This window comes from Gymnoscopelus braueri (assembly GCF_963280865.1).
Source record: "Gymnoscopelus braueri genome assembly, chromosome: 5".
NCBI lineage: Eukaryota > Metazoa > Chordata > Actinopteri > Myctophiformes > Myctophidae > Gymnoscopelus > Gymnoscopelus braueri.
In genome coordinates this window covers 55,839,048-55,862,837 of record NC_137606.1, presented here as the reverse complement: position 1 = coordinate 55,862,837, position 23,790 = coordinate 55,839,048, and the positions used below count along the sequence as shown (strand labels likewise).

The 23,790-nt window shown below is 43.4% G+C and overlaps 1 protein-coding gene across 1 annotated transcript in view; it reads left to right on the top strand.

The window, feature by feature from the left end:
- The window catches only part of gucy1a2 (guanylate cyclase 1, soluble, alpha 2), a gene marked incomplete at its 3' end in the record, with an annotated part of 66,993 nt that extends 43,442 nt beyond the window's left edge, over window positions 1-23,551 (top strand). The window contains 3 exon segments of the mRNA XM_080429319.1: window positions 18,832-19,044; window positions 21,748-22,020; window positions 23,519-23,551. Coding sequence (XP_080285445.1) covers window positions 18,832-19,044; window positions 21,748-22,020; window positions 23,519-23,551 — 519 coding nt within the window.
- Window positions 23,552-23,790: the final 239 nt, after the last annotated feature.

The window sequence follows — 23,790 nt, the reverse complement described above, 5'->3', positions numbered from 1 at the left end:
TCCAGAGTGGAATTCTTTGAAAACGCAGCGCCTGCCGTCTCCATGTAAATGACGGTGTTGGAGACGGCGTTTACTAGTGTTGCCAGACTCTGCGAGAGAAATAAGCAACCAAGTCTATGAAAACTCAAATGAAGCGTCTAGGCTACGGCTATTTTAAAATAGCAGATCTACAAGCTCACAACGCTCACGTCGCATCGCGACGTCGTCGCATCGCGACGTCGTATCACAACGCGTTGTGAGCTTGTAGATCTGCTATTTTCAAAAAAGAAAGAAGAAAAAAATTAAATAAAAAGGTCATTCTGGTACATTTTTGAAACATTTCTAACAATTTTAACAACACTCATCTTGTATGGGGGGTCCCCTGACACAAAATATTTTCAGAAGTGTGGGGTTTGTGGACATCATTTGACATGAAGATGTTTAAGAACCACTGGTTTAAACAACATTAGGAAACAAGTCCAAATAAGCAACTACACTTTAGAAACGAGCCCAAAGTCGCTTATAATAAGTGGACAAACAAACAGTTCTGATAGCAAGAAGACACGTCACCGCCACCTAGCCACCTGGCATGGTATGGCATGCACACTACATCGTTTTCAATCAGTGGTGCGTCACGTCTAAAGGCAAAACAAAAAGTGAGAACGCAACGACACTTTGACTTTTTACTAGAGAGCTTCTTCATCTAAACGTGCCCTAAGTATGAGAATGAGCAAGCATCACAATGACTTAGTATGAGAATGAGCTAGCATCACAATGACTTAGTATGAGAATGAGCAAGCATCACAATGACTTAGTATGAGAATGAGCTAGCATCACAATGACTTACTGTAGTATGACAATGAGCTAGTATCACAATGACTTAGTATGAGAATGAGCTAGCATCACAATGACTTAGTATGAGAATGAGCTAGCATCACAATGACTTAGTATGAGAATGAGCTAGCATCACAATGACTTAGTATGAGAATGAGCTAGTATCAGCAGGAGGCGTAGCCAGCAAAAAGTCGGCTGATGCTTAAGATGTCTGCAGTCCAAATACATATCATTTTGGGGGTCCTTGACATGGATATGTTTATGAGAACCCCAAATGTAAATCTATTGAATGTTTCTATTGTTGTATATTAATGTCTTGGACCCCAGGAAGACTAGCTGACGTTAAGGCATCACCTAATGGCGATCTGTAAAAATAAACAAGAATGAATTGGATATTAATCCAATGATGAGAGTTTGTGTGAAATATATCAATATATCAACCAAAAACTCATACCAAATATCAACAATGTTTTAGAAACAGGGACAAACCGCAACCACCAGTCTTTACAAGCACCTTCACAGAAAAACAAGGGCAATGTCGCTTATAATTATAGGACATGGCAACGCTGAGCATGGCGAGAGAACCCGTGCTCTATAACAAAAAAATCTGTCACTGACTCCTAAATGTACTCAAATATGCTGTATTGGGACCTAAATGTACTGTAATGAGGGGGGGGGGGGGTATTATATGTATTTAGCCCCTAATTTTCAAGGAAATGTATGCTGTTAGAATGCCTTATGACGTCGACAAAGATAAAGTCAAGGCGTGCATACCAGCAGAGCCACGCGCAGCGCGCGCGCACGCACGCACGCACGCACACGCACACGCACACGCACGCACACACACACACACACACACACACAGGGGCGCAACAGGTTGAAGTAATGTGTTAGGAAGTAAAGGAAATAAGATGGCTTAAGATGCCTTTCCGCAGCCACACCCCCAGCATATTTATTTGAAGAGGAGTGCATGCCCAGAATTCAGCACATTCCATTGATCTGTTTGTTGGAGAGTGTTACAAACTCTCAAAAATAAACAATATAGGGTCAAAGTGGTTTAACTGAAGCAAGCCCAAATAAGTAACTACGCTTTAAAAACAAGGCCAAAAAATTCCATTATTTACAAGCAACTTGAAACTTAAAACAAGGCCAAAGTCACTTATAATAAGCAGACTTGGCAACACTGTCCAGCAGCCTCACAGCGTTGTTGTGCAGCAGCACTCCGCTCCGGACGGACAGACGCCTCTCCGCTCCGGCGCTCCCCGGTCACCATGGAGACGGCTGATAGTATATTTCATGCCCCATCCCACTCGGCCAGACACAGCCCAAGACAACATCTGCTCACATCCTCCCACTGTCGCTGCCTTTATATCTGTTTAGCACTCTGTGTGTGTGTGTGTGTGTGTGTGTGTGTGTGTGTGTGTGTGTGTGTGTGTGTGTGTGTGTGTGTGTGTGTGTGTGTGTGTGTGTGTGTGTGTGTGTGTGTGTGTGTGTGTGTGTGTGTGTGCGTGCGTGCGTGCGTGCGTGCGTGCGTGCGTGCGTGCGTGCGTGTGCACATGTCACATCCGCCCACACATAGCACAACACAGTGACATTTTTTGCCAATGAGCGTCTGTCACTCATTTGGAGACATTGATATAATGTTTGTGTGTGTGTGTGTGTGTGTGTGCGGGCACGCGCGGGCGCGCGCGCGCGTGTTATGGGTGCACATGGGCTGTGCCTCACCACTCTGCTCAGGGTCATGCTGTATGTGTGTTCATCTTTGCATGCAGTGGTGTGTGTGTGTGGGTGTGTGCGTCTGTGTATGTGCGTCTGTTTATTTGTACCTTGCAGACAGAATATATGATATGCTTTGCTTGACTTTGTGTTTGTGTGTGTGTGTGTGTGTGTGTGTGTGTGTGTGTGTGTGTGTGTGTGTGTGTGTGTGTGTGTGTGTGTGTGTGTGTGTGTGTGTGTGTGTGTGTGTGTGTGTGCGCGCGCACAGCGTGCGCTCGCTCGCATGCATATGTGGATGTAGGCTGTATGCATTATGCAGGCCTAGGAGAGCCTTGTGCTATAAATAAAACAGGGCTGCAGTGTGCGCACTGGCGGAATAATCTATCTGACACTACGGAGGGAGAGAGAGAGAGAGAGAGAGAGAGAGAGAGAGAGAGAGAGAGAGAGAGAGAGAGAGAGAGAGAGAGACACGGGGGAAGACACATGGGGAGCGAGTGGCGAAAAAGACACAGAGGGAGAGAGATGGAGCGAAAGAGAGAGTGAGAGAGCGTGGAAAAGGAAGAGAGTGTTACGTTGGAGGGGGGGGGGGGGATGAGGAGAGGAGCGAGTGGTAATGAGAGGATCAGAAGTGACTGGTGTGTCCACGGGGCTGAGCTAGTTTCCACTTTCTTTCAGTCATGTTGCATGGTGGTGGCCGCTAACGGCTCCCCTGCTGTCTTTACCAGTGGTGTAAAGTAACTAAGTACATTTACTCAAGTACTGTACTTTTTTTTTACTTTAGTTATTTTGTAGATTTTTATTATTATTACCAAACGTACATTAACCCATTAAGACCCAAGGCGATTCTTAAAAATGTTTTCTAAAAAACTGTTTTTTGAAAAAGAAAAAAAAATTCAATATTTTTTAAAAATAGCAGATCTACAAGCTCATAGCGTGGCACTCGGTGCCACGCTATGAGCTTGTATATCTGCTATTTTTGAATAGCCAAAGAAGTCTAAAGTGACTCAGATGCGTCCCAGGTCTTAATGGGTTAACCACTTCATCCCTCTTCGCAATTCGGCCATTTGAAAAATCGAATTTCTCTTTTGGATCTGGAGCTGAAAGGTTTGAGAAGCACTGCACTATAATGTCATCTCTCTCTCTTACCCAGATATTGAAGTCGTGGTTGGATGACTTATTGACATACTGCCTCTGTTATTCTCTGCTGTGCTATCTTAAATGTCTTTCTGTAAGTGTCGGCTCTTCTGTTAAAAATCATTGACGCAACTGACCCACTTATCGGCACTGCATTTAGACATCCTTGTGATTGTAAACGCACGGAAATAGATTTTTTTTATTGGGGTGTTTCATAATATGATGATGATGGGTGTGCCTGTTGATTGTATTTTAAATTGATGCAGCCAATGGGCAGAATGACTGACACCTACTGCCCTACAGTCTGTGTTAGGGGTGGGACGATATATCGATATCGCGATACATCGCAATACTTCCTACTGCGATAAATAATCGATATACTGGCGAAAAATATCGATATTAAAATAAATAAATAAGAAAAAAACATTTTCATTTTTTTTGTGATACGTTATTTTACGTAGTTTTTCCGACTCTGTATTTCTGTGATGATGATTTTGAACTGTTTGGTGCTATTTTATGTGTTTATGAATTGAATACAAGGACTATCGTGATATATCGTTGGTGAAATTTCATGCAATATATCATGATATCGCAATAATATCGAATATCGTGATATTATTGTTATCGAGGGCCTAATATTGCCACAGATATCGTATCGTGAGATACCCATATATCGTCTCACCCCTAGTGTGGATGCGGCCTTTAAATCAGGGGTCTTCAATGTTTGTCAGGCCAAGGAGCCCTTAGTAGAGAGAGAGATGAAGCAGGGACCCTCCACTACATAGTGTAAACAACTGTGTTGCACATTACGCTTTATCATAGATTTCATAGATAGCTTCATAGACTTATTTGACAGCACTGTCATCACGGTTTCGTAAATTAATGTGTTTTTTTTGTTGTTTGTTTACGCATGATCTTTTCTATTTATATGTAGGATTCATGTTAATGTGTATTTTCAGATATTTAACCACCGCTCAATACTTACTAAACTTGACCTTTGGCTCTGTACTTGGTCTGCTCTTGTAGACCAAGTACTTGTAGATCGGTTCTTTTCTGTGAATGTTCCCCCAAGAATATGGAAACTAGGGTTCAAGTGGTTAATGTAAAAAAAAAATCACAGAAACATTTGACACCCACCTGTAGTAACTCTAAGGACCACCTATAGGGTCCAGGACCCCCTGTTGAAGACCAATGCTTTAAAATGTTTGTTAGTTACTTTGCTCTGTTTGTTCGTCCTGGTCTAAGGACCGAAACGTACAGTAGTTTTGTAATAAAAGTGTTTTTTTTTGCAAGTTCTAGACAGTGTGCCAGATCTTTCCCATTGTGTGCCTGTGGTATATTCAGTGTTAATTTAACTCTAAGAGTGTACAAATGTAACCAAACGGTTACCTTTGTGCACTGTCAAGGCCCTGAGACACTGTAAACCCTATGCACTTGGTTGGAGTTTATACTAGGCTCCCTACATTTTTGCCCTCTGTCCCAAATCTCTTCGGCAAAAAGCAGTTGATGTACGGGCTCTCAGCGCTAGTCTGGTTCCCTCGGTAGATTAGGTCTGGCCCCTCTCAATAGAGATTGTATTTCTCTCCCTCCGAAGTTGTGAGGGACCAATAGGGGCCCAGTATGCAAATATGGGGCGGGTTTATCACCAGATGCATTTTTTAAATTTGCCCCTCGGAAATGCAGGTTCCACACAGAGATTCCAGACTAATATCTATGCAGTGATAATAGAGAGAGAGAGAGAGAGAGAGAGAGAGAGGGAGAGAGAGGGAGAGAGAGAGAGGGAGAGAGGGAGAGAGAGAGAGAGAGAGAGAGAGAGAGAGAGAGAGAGCGAGAGAGAGAGAGAGAGAGAGAGAGAGAAAAGGAGGACAGGTGGGCATGAGGGAGGGAGAGAGGGAGGAGGGATGGATGAGGTTAAGGAACAGAGAGGACATGAGGCGTTCATGTGATGATGTGTTTGTTCAAAGGATCAAAGCGTCAGGGCATTTCCCATAAATGACCCCCGGACACGACTCAAAGTGGAAGTGTGGCAGCTGTCTGCCTTGTGACGATGACAACACAACACTGCTCAATGCTCTGTTAACCTCGTTCCCACGCTTTGCACTTGAGAGCTTATATATCTGCTGTTTTTAGACCACTGGTCCGTCGACACCAAATCTCGTAGCCAAAAATAGCAGGTTGTCCGCTTGTAGATATGCGATGTTTTGTCTCATGTTCCTTCAAAAATATGGATGCTGGGGTTGAAGTGGTTAAAGGCAGAGAGAGTTGCATTTTCATGTAGCAAAGTGGTTTCTTGATTTCCCATGTTCTATTTAGCCCTCATCCCCTTGTCACTGTCCATGGTGCTAAGCCTGTCACAATTATTACGTAATCGTCTAATCGCAATTCTTTTATATGATCGCAATTATTTTTGTATAATCGTCATAATCGTCATGATCAATTCCATGTAAAAAAAATCATATTTTTAAAATAAATAAAAAATAGTGGAAATAGCAGATCTATAAGCTCAAAACGCGTCACATTTATTTTTAAGTACAAAGTAATTAAATATGTGTTATTTGTCATATCTGCCCTGCGCAACTTTTGTTTAGTAAAGCTAAAAGCCAAACAGAAATATTTTTTTATTCATAATGTTCCATTAATTTAATTAATTAATAGACAGAAACACAATTAAACAGAAACACAATTAAATTGTTAATCGCAATTATTTGAGTCTGTTTACCACTCATCACCTTATCACTGTCTGTAGTGCTAGTCTGTTTACCACTCATCACCTTGTCACTGTCCTTGGTGCTAGTCTGTTTACCACTCATCACCTTGTCACTGTCCGTGGTGCTAGTCTGTTTACCACTCATCACCTTATCACTGTCCGTAGTGCTAGTCTGTTTACCACTCATCACCTTATCACTGTCTGTAGTGCTAGTCTGTTTACCACTCATCACCTTGTCACTGTCCTTGGTGCTAGTCTGTTTACCCCTCATCACCTTGTCACTGTCCGTAGTGCTAGTCTGTTTACCACTCATCACCTTATCACTGTCCGTGGTGCTAGTCTGTTTACCACTCATCACCTTGTCACTGTCCGTAGTGCTAGTCTGTTTACCACTCATCACCTTATCACTGTCCGTAGTGCTAGTCTGTTTACCACTCATCACCTTGTCACTGTCCGTGGTGCTAGTCTGTTTACCACTCATCACCTTGTCACTGTCTGTAGTGACAGTCTGTTTACCACTCATCACCTTATCACTGTCTGTAGTGCTAGTCTGTTTACCACTCATCACCTTATCACTGTCCGTAGTGCTAGTCTGTTTACCACTCATCACCTTGTCACTGTCCGTAGTGCTAGTCTGTTTACCACTCATCACCTTGTCACTGTCCGTAGTGCTAGTCTGTTTACCACTCATCACCTTATCACTGTCCGTAGTGCTAGTCTGTTTACCACTCATCACCTTATCACTGTCCGTGGTGCTAGTCTGTTTACCACTCATCACCTTGTCACTGTCCATAGTGCTAGTCTGTTTACCTCTCATCACCTTGTCACTGTCCGTAGTGCTAGTCTGTTTACCACTCATCACCTTGTCACTGTCTGTAGTGACAGTCTGTTTACCACTCATCACCTTGTCACTGTCTGTAGTGCTAGTCTGTTTACCACTCATCACCTTATCACTGTCCGTAGTGCTAGTCTGTTTACCACTCATCACCTTATCACTGTCCGTAGTGCTAGTCTGTTTACCACTCATCACCTTATCACTGTCTGTAGTGCTAGTCTGTTTACCCCTCATCACCTTGTCACTGTCCGTAGTGCTAGTCTGTTTACCACTCATCACCTTATCACTGTCTGTAGTGCTAGTCTGTTTACCCCTCATCACCTTATCACTGTCTGTAGTGCTAGTCTGTTTACCCCTCATCACCTTATCACTGTCCGTAGTGCTAGTCTGTTTACCACTCATCACCTTATCACTGTCTGTAGTGCTAGTCTGTTTACCACTCATCACCTTATCACTGTCTGTAGTGCTAGTCTGTTTACCCCTCATCACCTTATCACTGTCTGTAGTGCTAGTCTGTTTACCCCTCATCACCTTATCACTGTCCGTAGTGCTAGTCTGTTTACCACTCATCACCTTATCACTGTCTGTAGTGCTAGTCTGTTTACCACTCATCACCTTGTCACTGTCTGTAGTGCTAGTCTGTTTACCACTCATCACTTTATCACTGTCCGTAGTGCTAGTCTGTTTACCACTCATCACTTTGTCACTGTCCGTAGTGTTAGTCTGTTTACCACTCATCACTTTGTCACTGTCCTTGGTGCTAGTCTGTTTACCACTCATCACCTTATCACTGTCCGTAGTGCTAGTCTGTTTACCACTCATCACCTTATCACTGTCCTTTGTGCTAGTCTGTTTACCACTCATCACCTTATCACTGTCCTTTGTGCTAGTCTGTTTACCACTCATCACCTTGTCACTGTCCTTTGTGCTAGTCTGTTTACCTTTCATCACCTCGTCACTGTCCTTGGTGCTAGTCTGTTTACCACTCATCACCTTATCACTGTCTGTAGTGCTAATCTGTTTACCACTCATGGTGCTGGCCAAGAAGCACTGTAATAAACATGCTGTCAAGTCAAGGCAAATATGTTTAAATAGCACATTTGTGTGTACAAGGTCAACAATGATCGAAAAAATGCAAGGAAAGGTAATAAAATAATAAAAAAAAATAATGACAATAAAGTGTACAATACAAAAGAAAAACCTTAAACCTAGCTAAGAGATTGTGAAAATAGAAAGGTTTTAAGTCTGCTTTTAAAAGACTAAAGACATTGTTTTAGCAGATCTAAGGGATCTAAGGGATCTGGTCGGTGTGTATATGGATTGAGCATGTCAGTAACATAGGAAGGAGCTAAGCCATTTTAAAACACCAGATTTAAAAACAACAAGAAGCAAATAAATTATTTGTTTCACTGGGAGCCAGTGAAGCGAAGATGAAATAGGAGTGATGTTTTGGTTTCAGTTAAAACTCTGGTAGCTGGAGTTTACGTAACACCTGACTCGTCAGTCCAGCAAAAAAGGTGCCTTACAATAATCTAGCATGAACCAGTTTTTCTGAATCTGACTGAGACAGGAAGCATCTGACGTTAGATATCGTCTCTGTAGGGTGGAAACCTCATATGTCCAAAACTGATACAAATTCATTAACACATTGCATGCCAGTCGCGTAGATCTACGCGAACCTATTTAAAGCCGCAGTGTGCCAGTCGCGTAGATCTACGCGAACCGCCGATTCCCATTGAAATTGCCCCAGGTGCACTTTCCGAATTTTTTTGATCCATTTCCGTTTCCGGTTTCCGGTCGGAAACAGAATTATTCGGGTTCCGTTTTTTTCGATCGTATCCGCTTCCTGTCTGGGATCCTGTTTAAAACTCGATTTTCTCGGTTGTTGTTTTTCTCCTCGCTGATCACTGTTTAGCGTTGATCGGCTGTATCTTCAAGATGGCGGCTCGCATTTGGAAACTGTTTTCGCTGGCCGTTTCTCACAGATCCGCTGTGTGTTTAGAACCAAATGAACGCGCACTTTTAACTTATTTAGCGAGGTCTGTGGCGACATGAAAAAAACTAAAAAACAACAATAAAACGCTGGCACTGGTGAGTACATTATGAGATTAAACTCTGGCATGGAATGTGTTAATATCAAAAGTAGCAGATCTGCAAGCTCAAAACGCGTCACTTTAGCTGCTGTATGATCAAGTAGGGCCTTCATTTCCGAAAAAAACACAAAAAGTTAGAATATGGAGATAGGAGGTTTCTGGCCGACAGCAACAATATGTTCCTTAAATGATAAAAGGCAGTCTTGGAGATGTTAGTGAAGTGCTTCTGGAAGCTGAGCTCAGCATCTAAAATCACGGCGATGTTTTTGGCATAACTCACATGGTTTTAGTGACAGCAAGGAATCTGAATCTGGTGCCTCAAATCCTTGGAACCCACTAATGCTGTTCTTTCTGGCAGATACAAAGCTAGGTCTCACATTCATTTTTCTATGGAGGCCAGCGACATGAAGATACAAACCAACGCCCGACATTTAGCTGCTACAAAATCTACAAAGATAGTATTCCAAGTTGAGCTTCAACTGCAGCTACATAGCTACAAAACGACTCACCTTCTCGCTTCACACAATCCCTGCTTGTAACGGGGGGGGGGGGGGATGCTAATTATATTTCTGTCCGCTATTTCCATGTTCTTTTTTAAGCCCAGGCTTTATATTTCCTATAATATTTGTCTCGCTCGTCGGCCACACATTTGACGAGCATGTTGATCAACGCTTCAACAGTGACTCGGCGACGGATACACGGCGTCACTTTGTAGCTTGGTATCTTTTGTAGCTGCCAGTGTGAACGCAGCATAAGAGAATCTCAGTTTTGTCATTATTTATAGGTGTAAAAACGTATTGGTCATCCAGCGGTGTTCATTTTGTTGACTAAAACTATGACGAAAAAAGTTCATCGACTACCCTTTTTCACTGACGAAAACTAAATAAAAATCAAACAACAACTAAGCTATGATGATTAAAACTATGACAAAATATACTGACAATTTCATCAACACTAGGGACTAGTGGAAGAGAGTAGAAGAGATCCATCTGCGATCCTTTCGGCACACAGACAAATATGAATGTGGCAATACGACACCTTCAAGGCCTGCCAAAATAACATTTTGTTGACTAAAATATTCAGTCATCTAATAGTAGACTAAAACTAAAATATTCAGTCATCTAATAGTAGACTAAAACTAAAATATTTCAGATGACTAAAATATGAGTAAAACTGAATGGAATTTTCTTCACAAGACTATGACTGAAACTAAATAAAAACATGTGCTGTGATGCATTGTCTGAGATGCATTGAATAAGGTTGGGCTAAGGCAGTTGGCAGAGACAGAGATGTATACTGTAACTGTGTGTGCACACTGATACTGTAGGTCCTTAGTTCTCAAAGTGGGGTCCAGGGACCCCCAGGTGTCCTCGGAGGGGTACCGGGAGGTCCCCAGCAGATTGTGTTAATATAGCATCACAATCATTTTAACACTTTTTACTTTGGCTATTCAAAAATAGCAGACATACAAGCTCGCTTGTAGATCTGCTATTTTTGAAAAATCCTGAAAATTTGTGCAAACCTTTGAATATGTATATATTTTTAAACGAACATTTGTAACTCAAATCTTTGCTTCTGGGGGTCCCTGGAACAAAATATTTGAGATGGGGGTCCGCGGCCAAATACATATCATTTTGGGGGTCCTTGACATGAAAAAGAGAGAGAGAGAGGGGGGGGGGCAACTAGCTCTGGCCCATAGTGTTAGGAGGAGAACTCTAACTTCAGCAAGTTTATAACTTTACTGAATCATAATTATTGTGTTTTTCAGTCATTCAAGTCAAGACCTTATGATTTCCTCCCCACTATATTATGTGATTATTGAATGGCTTATTCTACTTCTAATTCTACTGTGACGTGTACCACAGCAGGTCAAATCGCTCAATTAAGGCCATGCAATGTTTGGAAGCACTTTGCGAGCAGTGGAGGCGAGACACCTGTCAGGTAAACTATTCAAAGTACTAAAAGAAAATGACAGGTTCAAAAGCCTTTTGTGGTGGAAACTATGCAGAGACAAGTTGCAGAGCTTGAAGCCATGGCAAGCTTATGAGCGGAGAAAGCTGGATTGTTCTTGATCAGGAATGTAAGAAATAGGTCATTAATTTATGGAGTAAAAAAAAGAAGAAATATGGAGATAACGAGGTTTCTGACTGACAGCAACGATGTTACTGTGAAGAGCTATGCTGTATAATGCACAGGTGCTGTAGGATGTCAGTGTATTTTTGTACATTCAGATCAGGGTCACTTTGACCTGTGTAGATGTACAGCACTGCTTTTGTGGAGGTCACAGATGTTGTGACATCATAAACACACACAGTTTACCACAATTCCTACATGCTTTTAACGCTATATCATTGCTTCTCAAACTTTTTCATGTCAAGGACCCCCAAAGGAATACATATTTGGCCGCGGACCCCTATATGAAAGTCATTTTTGTCCCCATACCCCATACATTTGTTGTTAACATTTTTCAAAAATATTTTTAAAGATATATATATTTTAAATAGCTAATGCATATAGGATGCATAGAAGTGGTTACATTTATTTTGATGCTATATTAACTCATTTTGCTGGGGACCCCCTGGAACCCCCTCTGGGCCCACTTTGGCTCTATCAACATCAGCCAGCCAGTCAACTGTCGCTGAACTTCACATCACCTCTACTACTATATGGATGTTAGTATTTCATTGCTGCTGTAGTATCCAGAACCTGTCACACTGTCAGTGTGTGTGTACTCTCAGTTAACTCTGCAACCGCAATACAGTTATAGACTCTTCATACTCTCTTCTCCCTCCTGGCTCCCAAACTGAACCATAAAAAGATAGGCTGTACCAAAACAATAGCTATTAGGCCTTGTGGAGACATCTAGGCTCTTACAAGCTGTCAAATATCATAATGTATTGTAGAAGTATTATAAGTGACGGTATAATATAAAGGTTAAGATACAAGCAGTCATATAACTTCTTCCTCAGTTTGATAGATGCTAAGTGTTTAACATGCAGTCATATGTTGGTGACTTGTTCTTGTGTTTTTGTAGATTTGTTTTTCTTGACCACTAATGTTTAGAATGTTAATTACTAGACAACATGTTGCTAGACCGAACCGCTAGGTTCAATGTTTACTTGGTATCCTAGTTTCTTTGAGGCACTACTGTACATTGTTCTCTCTGCACGCTACTTATACGTGATTATTTACCCTGAGGGCTTGTTTCCATTGTGGTCCTATGTATTCAATTAATCAAGACATGTAAAGACATGCAATACTATTCAAGAAATCATCAATGCTAGGAGCAATGCAAGTATATTTACAGAACCGTGGGGAGTCATTTATTTTTGGCAAACTAGAAGACAGCTGCAGATTGCAGACGGTGTGCTCTTTTTATGGCTGTTTCGAAGGAAGGTAGGGAGTCACACTTTTTGATGGCATTCCACATGCATAATAGTAGAAATAATTCATCCCCATGTTTGTGCCGAATCTGGGGGGGAATGAGATCAGTGGAGCTCATTCCCACTGGAGTGGATCAGTTTCTCACCATTTTGAAGTAGTTTGACAGGTCCCTTGAGTGTCTTGAAAACCAGGCCCATTGCAAGGTGGATGAGTGCTCCAGCTAGTGTCCTACTGATCAAAAATGTTTTTACTATATTGGATAACGTTTGTTGCCATTTTTTCCACCAGAAAGATTGTCTAAAATGCAACCCAGATCTCTTATGGATCTGTAACTCTGAGAGTGTACAAATGGAACCGAATGGACCCTTAACGGTACATCTGGTTCCATTTGTACACTCTCTGGGGGGAGGGGGGGGGGGGGGTCCTTGGAATTGAACAGTGTGAGAACCACTGTTTGTTTTGAGAGCCGCTGTGCTGAATGCTTACATTGTAAATTGCAGTTACAATGATAGTAGTTATATAACTGTCAGTACTGGCTGTCCCCACAGTCATCTGCTGTCTTCCTCCGGACCAGCCTCCAACCACACCAGTCCTCTGTTTGCACTTGTGTAAAGTACATTTACATTTATTACATTTACTGAAGCACTGTACTTAAGTACAATTTTGAGGTACTTCTACTTTACTGGAGTATTTCCAATTTTCAGTACTTTTACTTCAACTCCATTTTTGTTACTAGTTACTTAGTAGATTTTGATTATTAACGTACATTAACCACTTCAGCCCTATATACATACTTTGGCTATTTGAAAATAGACAAGCTCTCAACGACACGTTGTGAGCTTGTAGATCAGCTATTTTCAAAAGATTTTTATACATTTGAAAACTCAAATTTGGACATTCTGCATAATGAGTACTTTTACTTTTGGTACTTTAAGTATATTTTTATGCCAATACTTTTATACTTTTACTCAAGTAAATTTTGAATACAGAACTTTTACTAGTAACCGAGTATTTTTACATTGTGGTATTGATACTTTTACTTAAGTGAAACATATGAGTACTTCTTCCACCACTGTTACTGTTTGCCAGTTGCATTAGAGTTGCAACTGGTGGTTCAGTGTACAGCCATGGGATGGGTAGGGCTGGGTGGCCTTTCTTTATTGTTAACAGTTTGTTCATGTTTTTGTAAGATTCCTGACTTTTATTGTCTTTACAGTAAAGGTAGAGTCAGATTATCTTTTTTTAGCAGTTTGGCCCACCATGAGGATAGTTTCTCAAATCTGAAATGACTCCTATAGTCTAGGTCGTTAAAACAAGTGCACTACTCTCTCTAGCTCTTTGTATGTATCCCTGAAAATATATATTTCCAGTTCTGTGTCAGGCTCTCACGGAGACATACATATTATTGAATATTCACAAGTGGCCAATTTAAAATGTTCTGTTTTTGATTTATTCACTTTATCCTAATTTATTGTAAATCTTTGCTACTTCCATGAGTAGCCTTTAGTATGTCTAATTAGCTCTGTGCATGCCACAGCAAATTATTTGCATGTGCCAACTGTCTTGGCTGAGTCTTTACAGCTGTGTATTTGTGCGTGTGTGCGTGTGTGTGTGTGTGTGTGTGTGTGTGTGTGTGTGTGTGTGTGTGTGTGTGTGTGTGTGTGTGTGTGTGTGTGTGTGTGTGTGTGTGCGTGTGTGCGTGTGTGTGTGTGTGTGTGTGTGTGTGTGAGCGTGCGTGTGCGTGTGCGTGTGCGTGTGTGTGTAGGCCACGTGTGAGACCAGAAAGGGACTCAGGTGGACTAGAACACCATATAGCCACAGGCTAATAAAAGAGCACAACTAACCTGTCCATACAAGTCACTCTGTCCTGCTGCCAGCCTTAGAGTGTCGTTCAGTATGTAAGCTGATATGTTACGCCAGTGCGTCTCAAAGTGGTCCTTGAGGGGTTCCAGGGGGTCCCTGGATTAGTTAATATAGCATCAAATATCAGTTTAACCACTTTAACCCTATTATATACTTTGGCTATTCGAAAAATTGCCGATCTACAAGCCCACAACGTTGTGGGCTTTGGGGGTCCTGGTCATACAAATATTTGAGAAAGACTTTATGTCTAGTATGTCTATATCAAACAGCTTTTTCAAACAGTCTCTTCTCTCTTACCATTAATCTGTCTGTGAGTAATTGCCATCCCCTCTTCTATTGTATCAGCTAATCTCCTTTACCATGTCTCTACCTGTGTTTATGGTCATTATACTGTAGGTGTTTGTGTGATGGGTGCAACAGTTAATCAAACTAATCAGTTTTATAGATTTCTTCATAAAAACAAATTTACCCCTTTTTCTCCCCAATTTAGTTGCAATTAATTCCTCCCCACACTCCTCACCTGCCAGTGAGGAGCCCCCTCCGGGAGGACGTGGAGGCTTCGTCCCACTCCTCCCGCCCAACACTCCCCGCTGACAGGAAGCACCCCAGCCCGTAGGAGTACGTGCAGTGACAAATATCACCCTCCCCGCCCCGGCTTCCCTCCCCCGAACATGGGCCAATTGTGTTTGTATGGACACTCGACAAAACCGGATGCACCACTGTGGATTCTAACCCCCAGACGTAGTGGTGGGCAGGCACTTCACCACTGCACCACCCGAGCGCTAATAAATTATTCCGAAATAGCCGATATGCAAGCTCACTTGTACAAACTAGAAGCGGGGCCGAACCTCTAGCGCCCGCGCCCACGTAGCGCCCGCGCCCACGTAGCGCCCGCGCCCACGTAGCGCCCGCGCCCCGTAGTTTCATGAGGGCCAGTGGGGCCATGGCTCGGTCAGTAAAGACCCTGTAGCGCGTCTGATATGTGGCATAGAGGGGCGGATCTTAAATCTCCAGAGAAAACATCCGTGAGCTACCATTGGTTCAGCGATCTGTGCGCCCGCCCTGCGCCCCTCCTCCTCCCCCAATGTGCAGTATTGAGAGCCCTGACGTCACAACATTTGGAGCGATGGCCACAACGCCTCGCAACGTGAGGCGTTGTGAGCTTGTAGATCTGCTGTTTTGACAATATTGACTTGTGGAACGGAGTCAAACAAAATGGGGCGGCCCCCAGTTCAAATATGATTATTTTGGGGGGGCGCGGCCTGAAAGGTTTGAGAACCACTGCCCTAATCGGACCAAAATTATCTGAAATTACCACATTACCATAATGCAGCCTAAACGTGCGTTGCACGGGACGGTCCTGCCATTACGTTAGTTACTGGAGTTGCTGTGGAGCTACTCAGTTCTCCACAAGACACACAAGCCCACAACATACACCATCTACAATGGACTAACTGAGCAGCAATATTAACATTCACCACACGAACGTGCATTGTTGACAAAGTGATTGCACGGCCGCTTCAGGCATGACAACCACGTTAGCGTTAGCTACATGCTAACGGTGAAATTCAGTTAGCGTTAGCCGCTATAAGGGCTCATGTTAAGCACCCCTGGGCAGTGGGCACTAATCATTCAAATACAATGAACGCTATCACAGTAGTGGACATAAACATTCGTTACATTAGTAGCAGGCTGCAGTGACCTAAAAGTCTTGACAATATGAATGACAGGGCGATTTATTAGAGATATGACGGTGATTGTGCTGTCCAGCTCAGCTCGCACAACTATCACAGAGCCCTGTCGTTGCTGCGTCTGACTGTGATGGCGGTAGCAAGCTCTCTGCGATGCTGCTGTCCGGAAACTGCCCTCAGCATGACACGACCAATGAGAGTGAGCGCTTTCGTTGTTGCTAAGATACGGTGTATGGCACATAGCGTCTCTGCCCCATAGCTTGTAGATCTCTCTCACATGATTGGCGTAGCCTGCGTTGCCATGTCTGCCTTTTGTGTAAGCGATTTTGGGCTTATTTTGGGCGCTTTTGGGCTCGTTTGCATAGACCACGGCAGCGCTTGTTTCTTGCCCGTTTCACGGATGAGGCCACGTCAAAGAAGGTGCCAGCGTCAAAGAGGTGCTCGCTTTGGCTGTAGAAACGGATCACCCGGAAGTAAATCGGAAGTAAATTGCGAGCTGAAATATATGTAACACTGTATGATTTTTAGATAGTAGAAGTGGAGACACAGGTGAAGGTGGAAGAGAAAGTAGAAGTACTTTTGTATGAGCGATCTTTGTAGCAAGTTGTGAGGGAACGGGACCACTGCTTTGGCCGTGAGTTGTACCTAAAGTTTTGGGTCCAGGGAGGGTACACCTCTCTGATTGGTGTGGCAAGATGTGTACACTGTGTACCACAAGTGGTAGAACTGCAATGTGGTTGTTCCCCCTCATGGCGTTGACTTTCATTTCATCAGTTTGCGGTTCAGCTTAAAGGGATTTTAGTGCCGTGAGAAAATTAAATAAACCAACAATTTACATAATATGATTCTGTTTCTGTCTCTCTCTTTTTTTTATCTCTCTCTCCTCTATCTTTCTCAAAGTGATGTACTGTATTGCACATACATGCACGCACGCACGCACGCTTGCACACAAGTCACTAGGCGTTTCGGAGAGTTAGAATAATGCATTGATATTAAATATCAAATGTCCTTTTGAATATTTAAGTATTTTTTAACCAAGTACACCAATTCTTTAACTGAAGTTTTGACTGAGCGACGTAGTGGAGTAATATTTAACCAGGAGTATCGTGCCTCTGCTGTGACTCAGGTGGGGTTGTGTATTGAACGCTAAGCTGGGCGAGAACCGCTACTGAAAGGGTCCAAGTTCAAGTACAGGAAGTACCGCCAAAGGGAGTTACATTGATGCTGTGCTGATCTGTTTACATTCCCAGAGCATGAAAATTGATGTAAGAAAAAAACATCAATGTTTTGTACTGCGGTCTGCGGGCAGCAACTGGGAGCCAATGGAGGGAACAAAAAAGGAGGGAAACATGTGGGACTGTTTGTCCTTTTGAGATGAGACAAGCGTGGGAACGAGGTTAAGTGAACATTGAGCAGTGTTGTGTTGTCATCGCCACAAGGCAGACAGCTGCCACACTTTCACTTTGAGTTGTGTCTGGAGGTCATTTATGGGAAAAGCCCTGACGCTTTGATCCTTTGAACAAACACATCATCACATGAACTCTAATGTACTCTCTGTTAACTAAAAACAGTGGTTCTCTAACATTCTCATGTCAAGGACCACCAAATGTGTCCGCGGACGCCCACATCTGAAAATATTTGGTCTCAGGGACCCCCATCAGAGAAGATTTTGTGTCATTTTATTTTCAGAATCTTCCTAGAAAAATAAAATAAAATAACGCATCGCATCATGACGCCGTGTGAACTTGTACATCGTTCAACCACTTTTGCTGTGGGCCCCCTGGAACCCCCTCCAGGACCCCTAAGGGTCCCCAGACCCAACTTTGAGAACTGCTGCTGTCGGGCAGAAACCTCTTATCTCCCTGTTTAAACTTTTTATGATTTTTCCTTTTCTTTTGTAAATCACTGCCCTACTTTATCATACTACAGTATGTACTACGATAAAGTGGCAAAAATAGGCCATCTACAAGCTCAAAACATGACGCGCTGGGGGCGTGTCCTCTCCTCTGCGTCATCAGTGCCCATACCCTAGGTGGGGTTGGCGAAAGGGCCTTTCTGTGTGGAGTTTGCATGTTCTCCCCGTGTCTCCTAGGGTACTTAATACCCTCACAAAAACATGCAGTAATCCTGGTCACTATACTGCCTCCCCCTGGTCAGCCGGGGCGCCTGATGGAGGGGAAAGGAACTGGTTGGAATAAGGTGTTCCTTCCACGCGCTACGCCCAACCGGGGGGAAAAAAACCCTGTCAGGTGACAAGAAGGCTTGTTAGCGCTCATGCATTGAAGGAGGCATGAGCATCGGCTCTGAGCTCTCCCTAGGTTGGCAGAGGGAGTGTAGTGGCCACGATTACTTAGACAATTGGCACTGGGTGAAAAAAAGGGGTTACAAAATCGTGGGATAAAAACTACAAAAAATAAAAAATAAAAACGTGTTGCGTTGCGACGATAGATCGCCTATTGTTGGCTATTTTTGACATTTTTAATCCTGAAAAGCACGAGTTTCTGGACGTACAAGGTTTCCACCCGACGAAAACGATACACTCCTATCTTGACGTGAACCATCCCCCCTCACTGTCACTCTCTGTCCCCCGTCCAGGTGATGGAGCTGAAGGGGCAGATGCTCCACGTCCCAGAGTCCTGCTCCCTGGTGTTCCTGGGCTCTCCGCGGGTGGACAAGCTGGAGGAGCTGATGGGGCGGGGCCTCCATCTGTCAGACATCCCCATCCACGACGCCACGCGCGACGTCATCCTGGTGGGCGAGCAGACCAAGGCCCAGGACGGCCTCAAGAAGAGGATGGACAAACTCAAGGTTAGAATACCGGAGGATACTGGTGTTTCATGTAGGGGTCGCTTAAGGACTGGTTTTGAGTTCACGGATGTCTGATTAGCTTAATGTGCAACATTGTTTTCTCACTCATCAGTAAACAGACCAACATACAGTCTGTAAGTGTATACAGGGTATCTGCGCATTTCTAAAGTGACAATTTAAGGACTTTTAAGACTTTTTGATACCTCCAAAAAAAGAAAGTCAAAAGTAATCAAAAAACGATGCTATAAATAAACTATCAAACATTGGCCAAATTGTCAAATATTACCTAAGAAACAGGCAGAAATGGTGCAAATAGTCGTGCAAATGTCCATGTAGATCGGCTATTTGCACAATATTTATCTGTGGAATCGAGTCAAACAAAAGTAGTATTTTAGTGAGCCATGATGGCGCCGTAATGTCTGATTTTAAGCTGCGTGCTGAAAATAGCCGATCTACAAGCTCACAATGCAGTGCTGTGACGCATTTTGAGCTTCAAGACATTGACCAGTTTGGCTCCAACTACGAGAGAACTCGTTGCCCTCCGAACGAACCCGGATAGCTGGCCTTACAACCCAGATACTCCCATTCCACAGATTCCCACTGATTCTCCTTCTCCCTCTACTGCCAAGGGGCATCCCGGTTTAATTCCTGCTTGTATACCATCACAGCGGGTCTTGCGTCAGGTCTAAACAACCAGTTGAGTATTTGGTCTTTTATAGGCATTGAGAGCTTGTAGATCTGCTATTTTTGGTTATCATTTTAAGATTAGAGCATTTGAAGTGGTCAAACTAGCAATATGTTTAGAAGCATATTCTATCAAATCCCAATAGTCTCGGATATTTCATATAAAAGCAAAGGTTAAAACCTCAATCTGTGATTTCTTCGCCTGGTTGGCAGTTTTTAAGGTTTTCAGGAAAGAAGAAATTAAAAATGAAAATCTGCCTAAGTCATCTAGGTGACTTAGGCAATCATGTGCAAAAAAAAATATTTTATATATTTTATATATATCTGCCTAACTCTACTCTCCTGCTGATTCATCCTGCCTTATTGCCTTATGTTCTCAGAATGCTTGTTGCATTCAAAAATAATTTCTGCCTTAGTCAAAAAGTTGACTTGAAATCACTTTCTGCCCACACTGGGGCAAGACCTAGCCGCTTGAGTGTCTAGACGGAAGTACCGAAATTTGCCTGAAGTACCGCCCAAGGAAATGACGTTGACGCTTTACAAATCTGTTTACATTCTCCGTGAATGAAACAAGTGTTGTGATTGGTCGAAAGAGATTTCCGGGGGAAATACATACGACGGAAGTCCCGCCCCTGTAGTAGACACACTCTGCATTAGGTCGTGACCAGGCTTTTATCTTCGCAGAATGAGTAAAGGCTGGGAACAAGGCTACTTTCTGCCTGAGTCATTGTGGAAAGTAACAAGCATTCAGATAGGCTGAGGACATATCAGGGAATAAGGCACAATGAAACAGCCGTGTTAGGAGAGTAGAGTTAGGCAGAAATGTCAATTTGGCCAAAATATTAATTTGGCCAGGACGTCTTTAACGTTTTTCAGGCCAAGGACCCCCTAGCTGAGAGAGAGAGAGAGATGAAGCAGGGACCCCCCACTACATATTGTGTTCATGTTAAATGTGTGTTTTCAGACATTTAACAACTCAATACTTTGTAAACTTGACCATTGGCTCTGTACTTGGTCGGCTCTTTTTCCTAGCGCTGCGAGGCATTGTGAGCTTGTAGATCTGCTATTTTCGGCTAATGTTCCCCTCAGAATAGGGACGATAGGGTTCAAGTGGTTAGTGTAAAAACTAGTCCCTATCACTCAAAGATTTGGCGGCCCCCCTGTAGTTACTCTGGGGTCCCGGAACCCCTGGTGAAGACCCCTGACTTAGGCAATTACCGTAAATCCTCTAATAGTGACCTCTATATTCAATTAAAAACCGGGCCTCTATTAATTACCGGGGATGTTGTTGAAAAAAGCGAATTCAAGCCGGTCTGCTAAGACAAGCCTTTTTTTAAGTCTCAAGAGGGCGCTGTTTACTAAGATACCCATAGAGTTATATGACGATAAATGACCCGCCCCTGACTTTATACTTCCTTATAGACGGGTTTCTGATTTACAAACATTGAGACTGCATGGTCCAAACCTGTTTTGGGGAGCGCTGGTTTCTGTTCATTCAACCTCCTCTTGTGTGTTGGCTGGTGAGACGCTCCTAGCGAAGACATACAGTATATACTTCACCCCGCAACGGTATTGCGCGCCGAGAAGAGCTGACATACAAGCTCACATCGCGTCGCGGATTTGACCGTTGTGAGTTTGTAGGTCTGCTGTTCTCGGCCGTTCTCAGCGCGCAACACGTTTGCACGGCGGAGCATAAATGAGGTTTTAGGGGATACAGCTGAGTGATCAAGCTGTCAAGGATAATAATAACAAAGCGAAGGAAATCTAGTAATGAAAAAGTTCCAATGACCAGTGACCACCTGTAACTGACCGAAAATGTAGATTTATTCGTTCTGATCTGTTTGAAAAATAGAAATATAGGCCTCTCTCTTATTCATGCGTCCTTTCAATAAAAGCCCGGTACCCACTACAGTTGAAACAAATACAAGCCCGGGTAAATATTAGAGGATTTACGGTATGCTATGAGGCTAATCTCTCTCTCTCTCTCTCTCTCTCTCTCTCTCTCTCGTCCTCTGTCAGGCCACGCTGGAGCGCACCCACCAGGCTCTGGAGGAGGAGAAGAGGAGGACGGTGGACCTCCTGTACTCCATCTTCCCGGGCAACGTGGCCCAGTGCCTGTGGCAGGGCGAGCACGTGCCCGCGCGCAAGTTCGACGACGTCACCATGCTGTTCTCCGACATCGTGGGCTTCACGGCCGTGTGCGCGCACTGCACGCCCATGCAGGTCATCTCCATGCTCAACGAGCTGTACACGCGCTTCGACTACCAGTGCGGCATCCTGGACGTCTATAAGGTAACCGCAACCTCGCATAGCCTTCCAACAGTGCTGGAAAGTTACTTCAGTCAGGAACACTCACGTCATAAGTATATTTAACCATTTATTAAATGGTATACAGTTACATTTGGCCTAAATGACTCCGTTCTTAACTCATTCAGTGCCATTCTTATTTATGGCAGTTTGGTTCTCAGTGCCACAGCCAAAATTCATTGTAAAAAAAAAGTGCTTAGGAGCCGAGATACAGCCTTTTCCAGTAAGAAGTTAAACAAGAAGTGAATGGAGCAGCAAATCTTCAAATCATCATATCTTGGGTTCTGAAAATTTTTTTCAAAAAAAAAAAAAAGGAAAAAGAAAAATATATATATATTTTTTATGACGTCTTAGACGTCATAAAAAATATATATATATATTTTTTATGACGTCTTAGACGTCATGTGGCGCTCAGGGCGCAACAGGCCATGACGTCTTAGACGTCATGTGGCACTGAATGAGTTAACACATTCACTGCCAGGTAGCCTAACGGTGCGTTTTAATAGAGGGCGATTCAGGATAGTATTTTCCGGAAGTGCATTATATGTCTATGAGAGCCAGCAACTACTGGCGATAGGGCGAAGTGGGCGGGGGGGGCGATGAAAGATGGATTTTCTTTATCTTTTGGACGATGTCGCCCGGCGATCGCCCGAGAGTCGCCCCGCTGTTAAAACGTACTGTAAGCATCCGCTCCATCCGTGGGGTGCCAGCGTTTTTTTACCTTGTTTTGACGATCTTTGGAGAGCCGCAGAAGCCACGACGTGCACACGGATGTAAACAAAAAGTGTACGGTGGCTGGGGGAGGGTCTCCTCTATCCACTGGAAAAAAACTGTTTTAACGCGATCGGCTATTTTGTTGCTATCGTCCGTTGAAAATGGCTCGTTTTCACCAACAACAAAAAAAAGAATCCGAGCTAGAAGTGTTTTCTACAAATCCTAATATAGGAATGGACGGAAGTGACATTTTCTGGGATGACGTCACATCCGTCGCAGAGTCGAGGGATCATTCCTAAATTGCGTTAGAGCGCCCTCTTGTGGAATTGTCTTTTTTGTCAATGGCGGTCAACGGTTGGATCTGAAAGGACGTAGATCTACGTCCTTTGCAGGGAATGTGTTAATGAAGCATTGCGTTAGTTCATGCTTAGATTTTCTTAACACATCGGGTGCCAAACACAGTTCAAACCGTGTTTTCACAGAGTAGAGCTTTGGTGCCGAACACGGTTCAAACCGTGTTTGAAGTCTTTTTGTTCTTTTTGTTTTTTTCCACAAGGCGGGGGGGGGGGGGGGGGGGCTAGCGCAGCACTGGAATCACCCATGAACACTCTAAGAAGTAAGGGACAATCTGGCTCCCATCCGCTTCCATTCTATCTCCTTGCTAAAAACCTCTGTATCTCCTTAACTTTTTACAGTGGGCAAAACGAGTCATTCTCGATGCGCGATCGCTCCGCAGCGGTGACTCGCATGAGACATGTTGTTGTTCCAGGCTTTAGCCAGGACCATCCTGGCTAACGCTTAGAGTCTACAGCTCTAAACAGCGCAGCGTTGCAAACGGTGAGATTTCTGGCACTCAACGTAAACTGTTTTAAGTGGCACCCATTGTGTTAAGTGCCACAGACGAAAGTTGGTCCCGGAGCCCCTGTTGAAGACTCATGTGTTAAATTTGAGCTCCGTCATACAATGGTGTTGCCAAATGTTTTGAGCTTTGGCATTTCCGGCACGCGACACTGTCACACAGCGAAGTGTGTTATACATAAC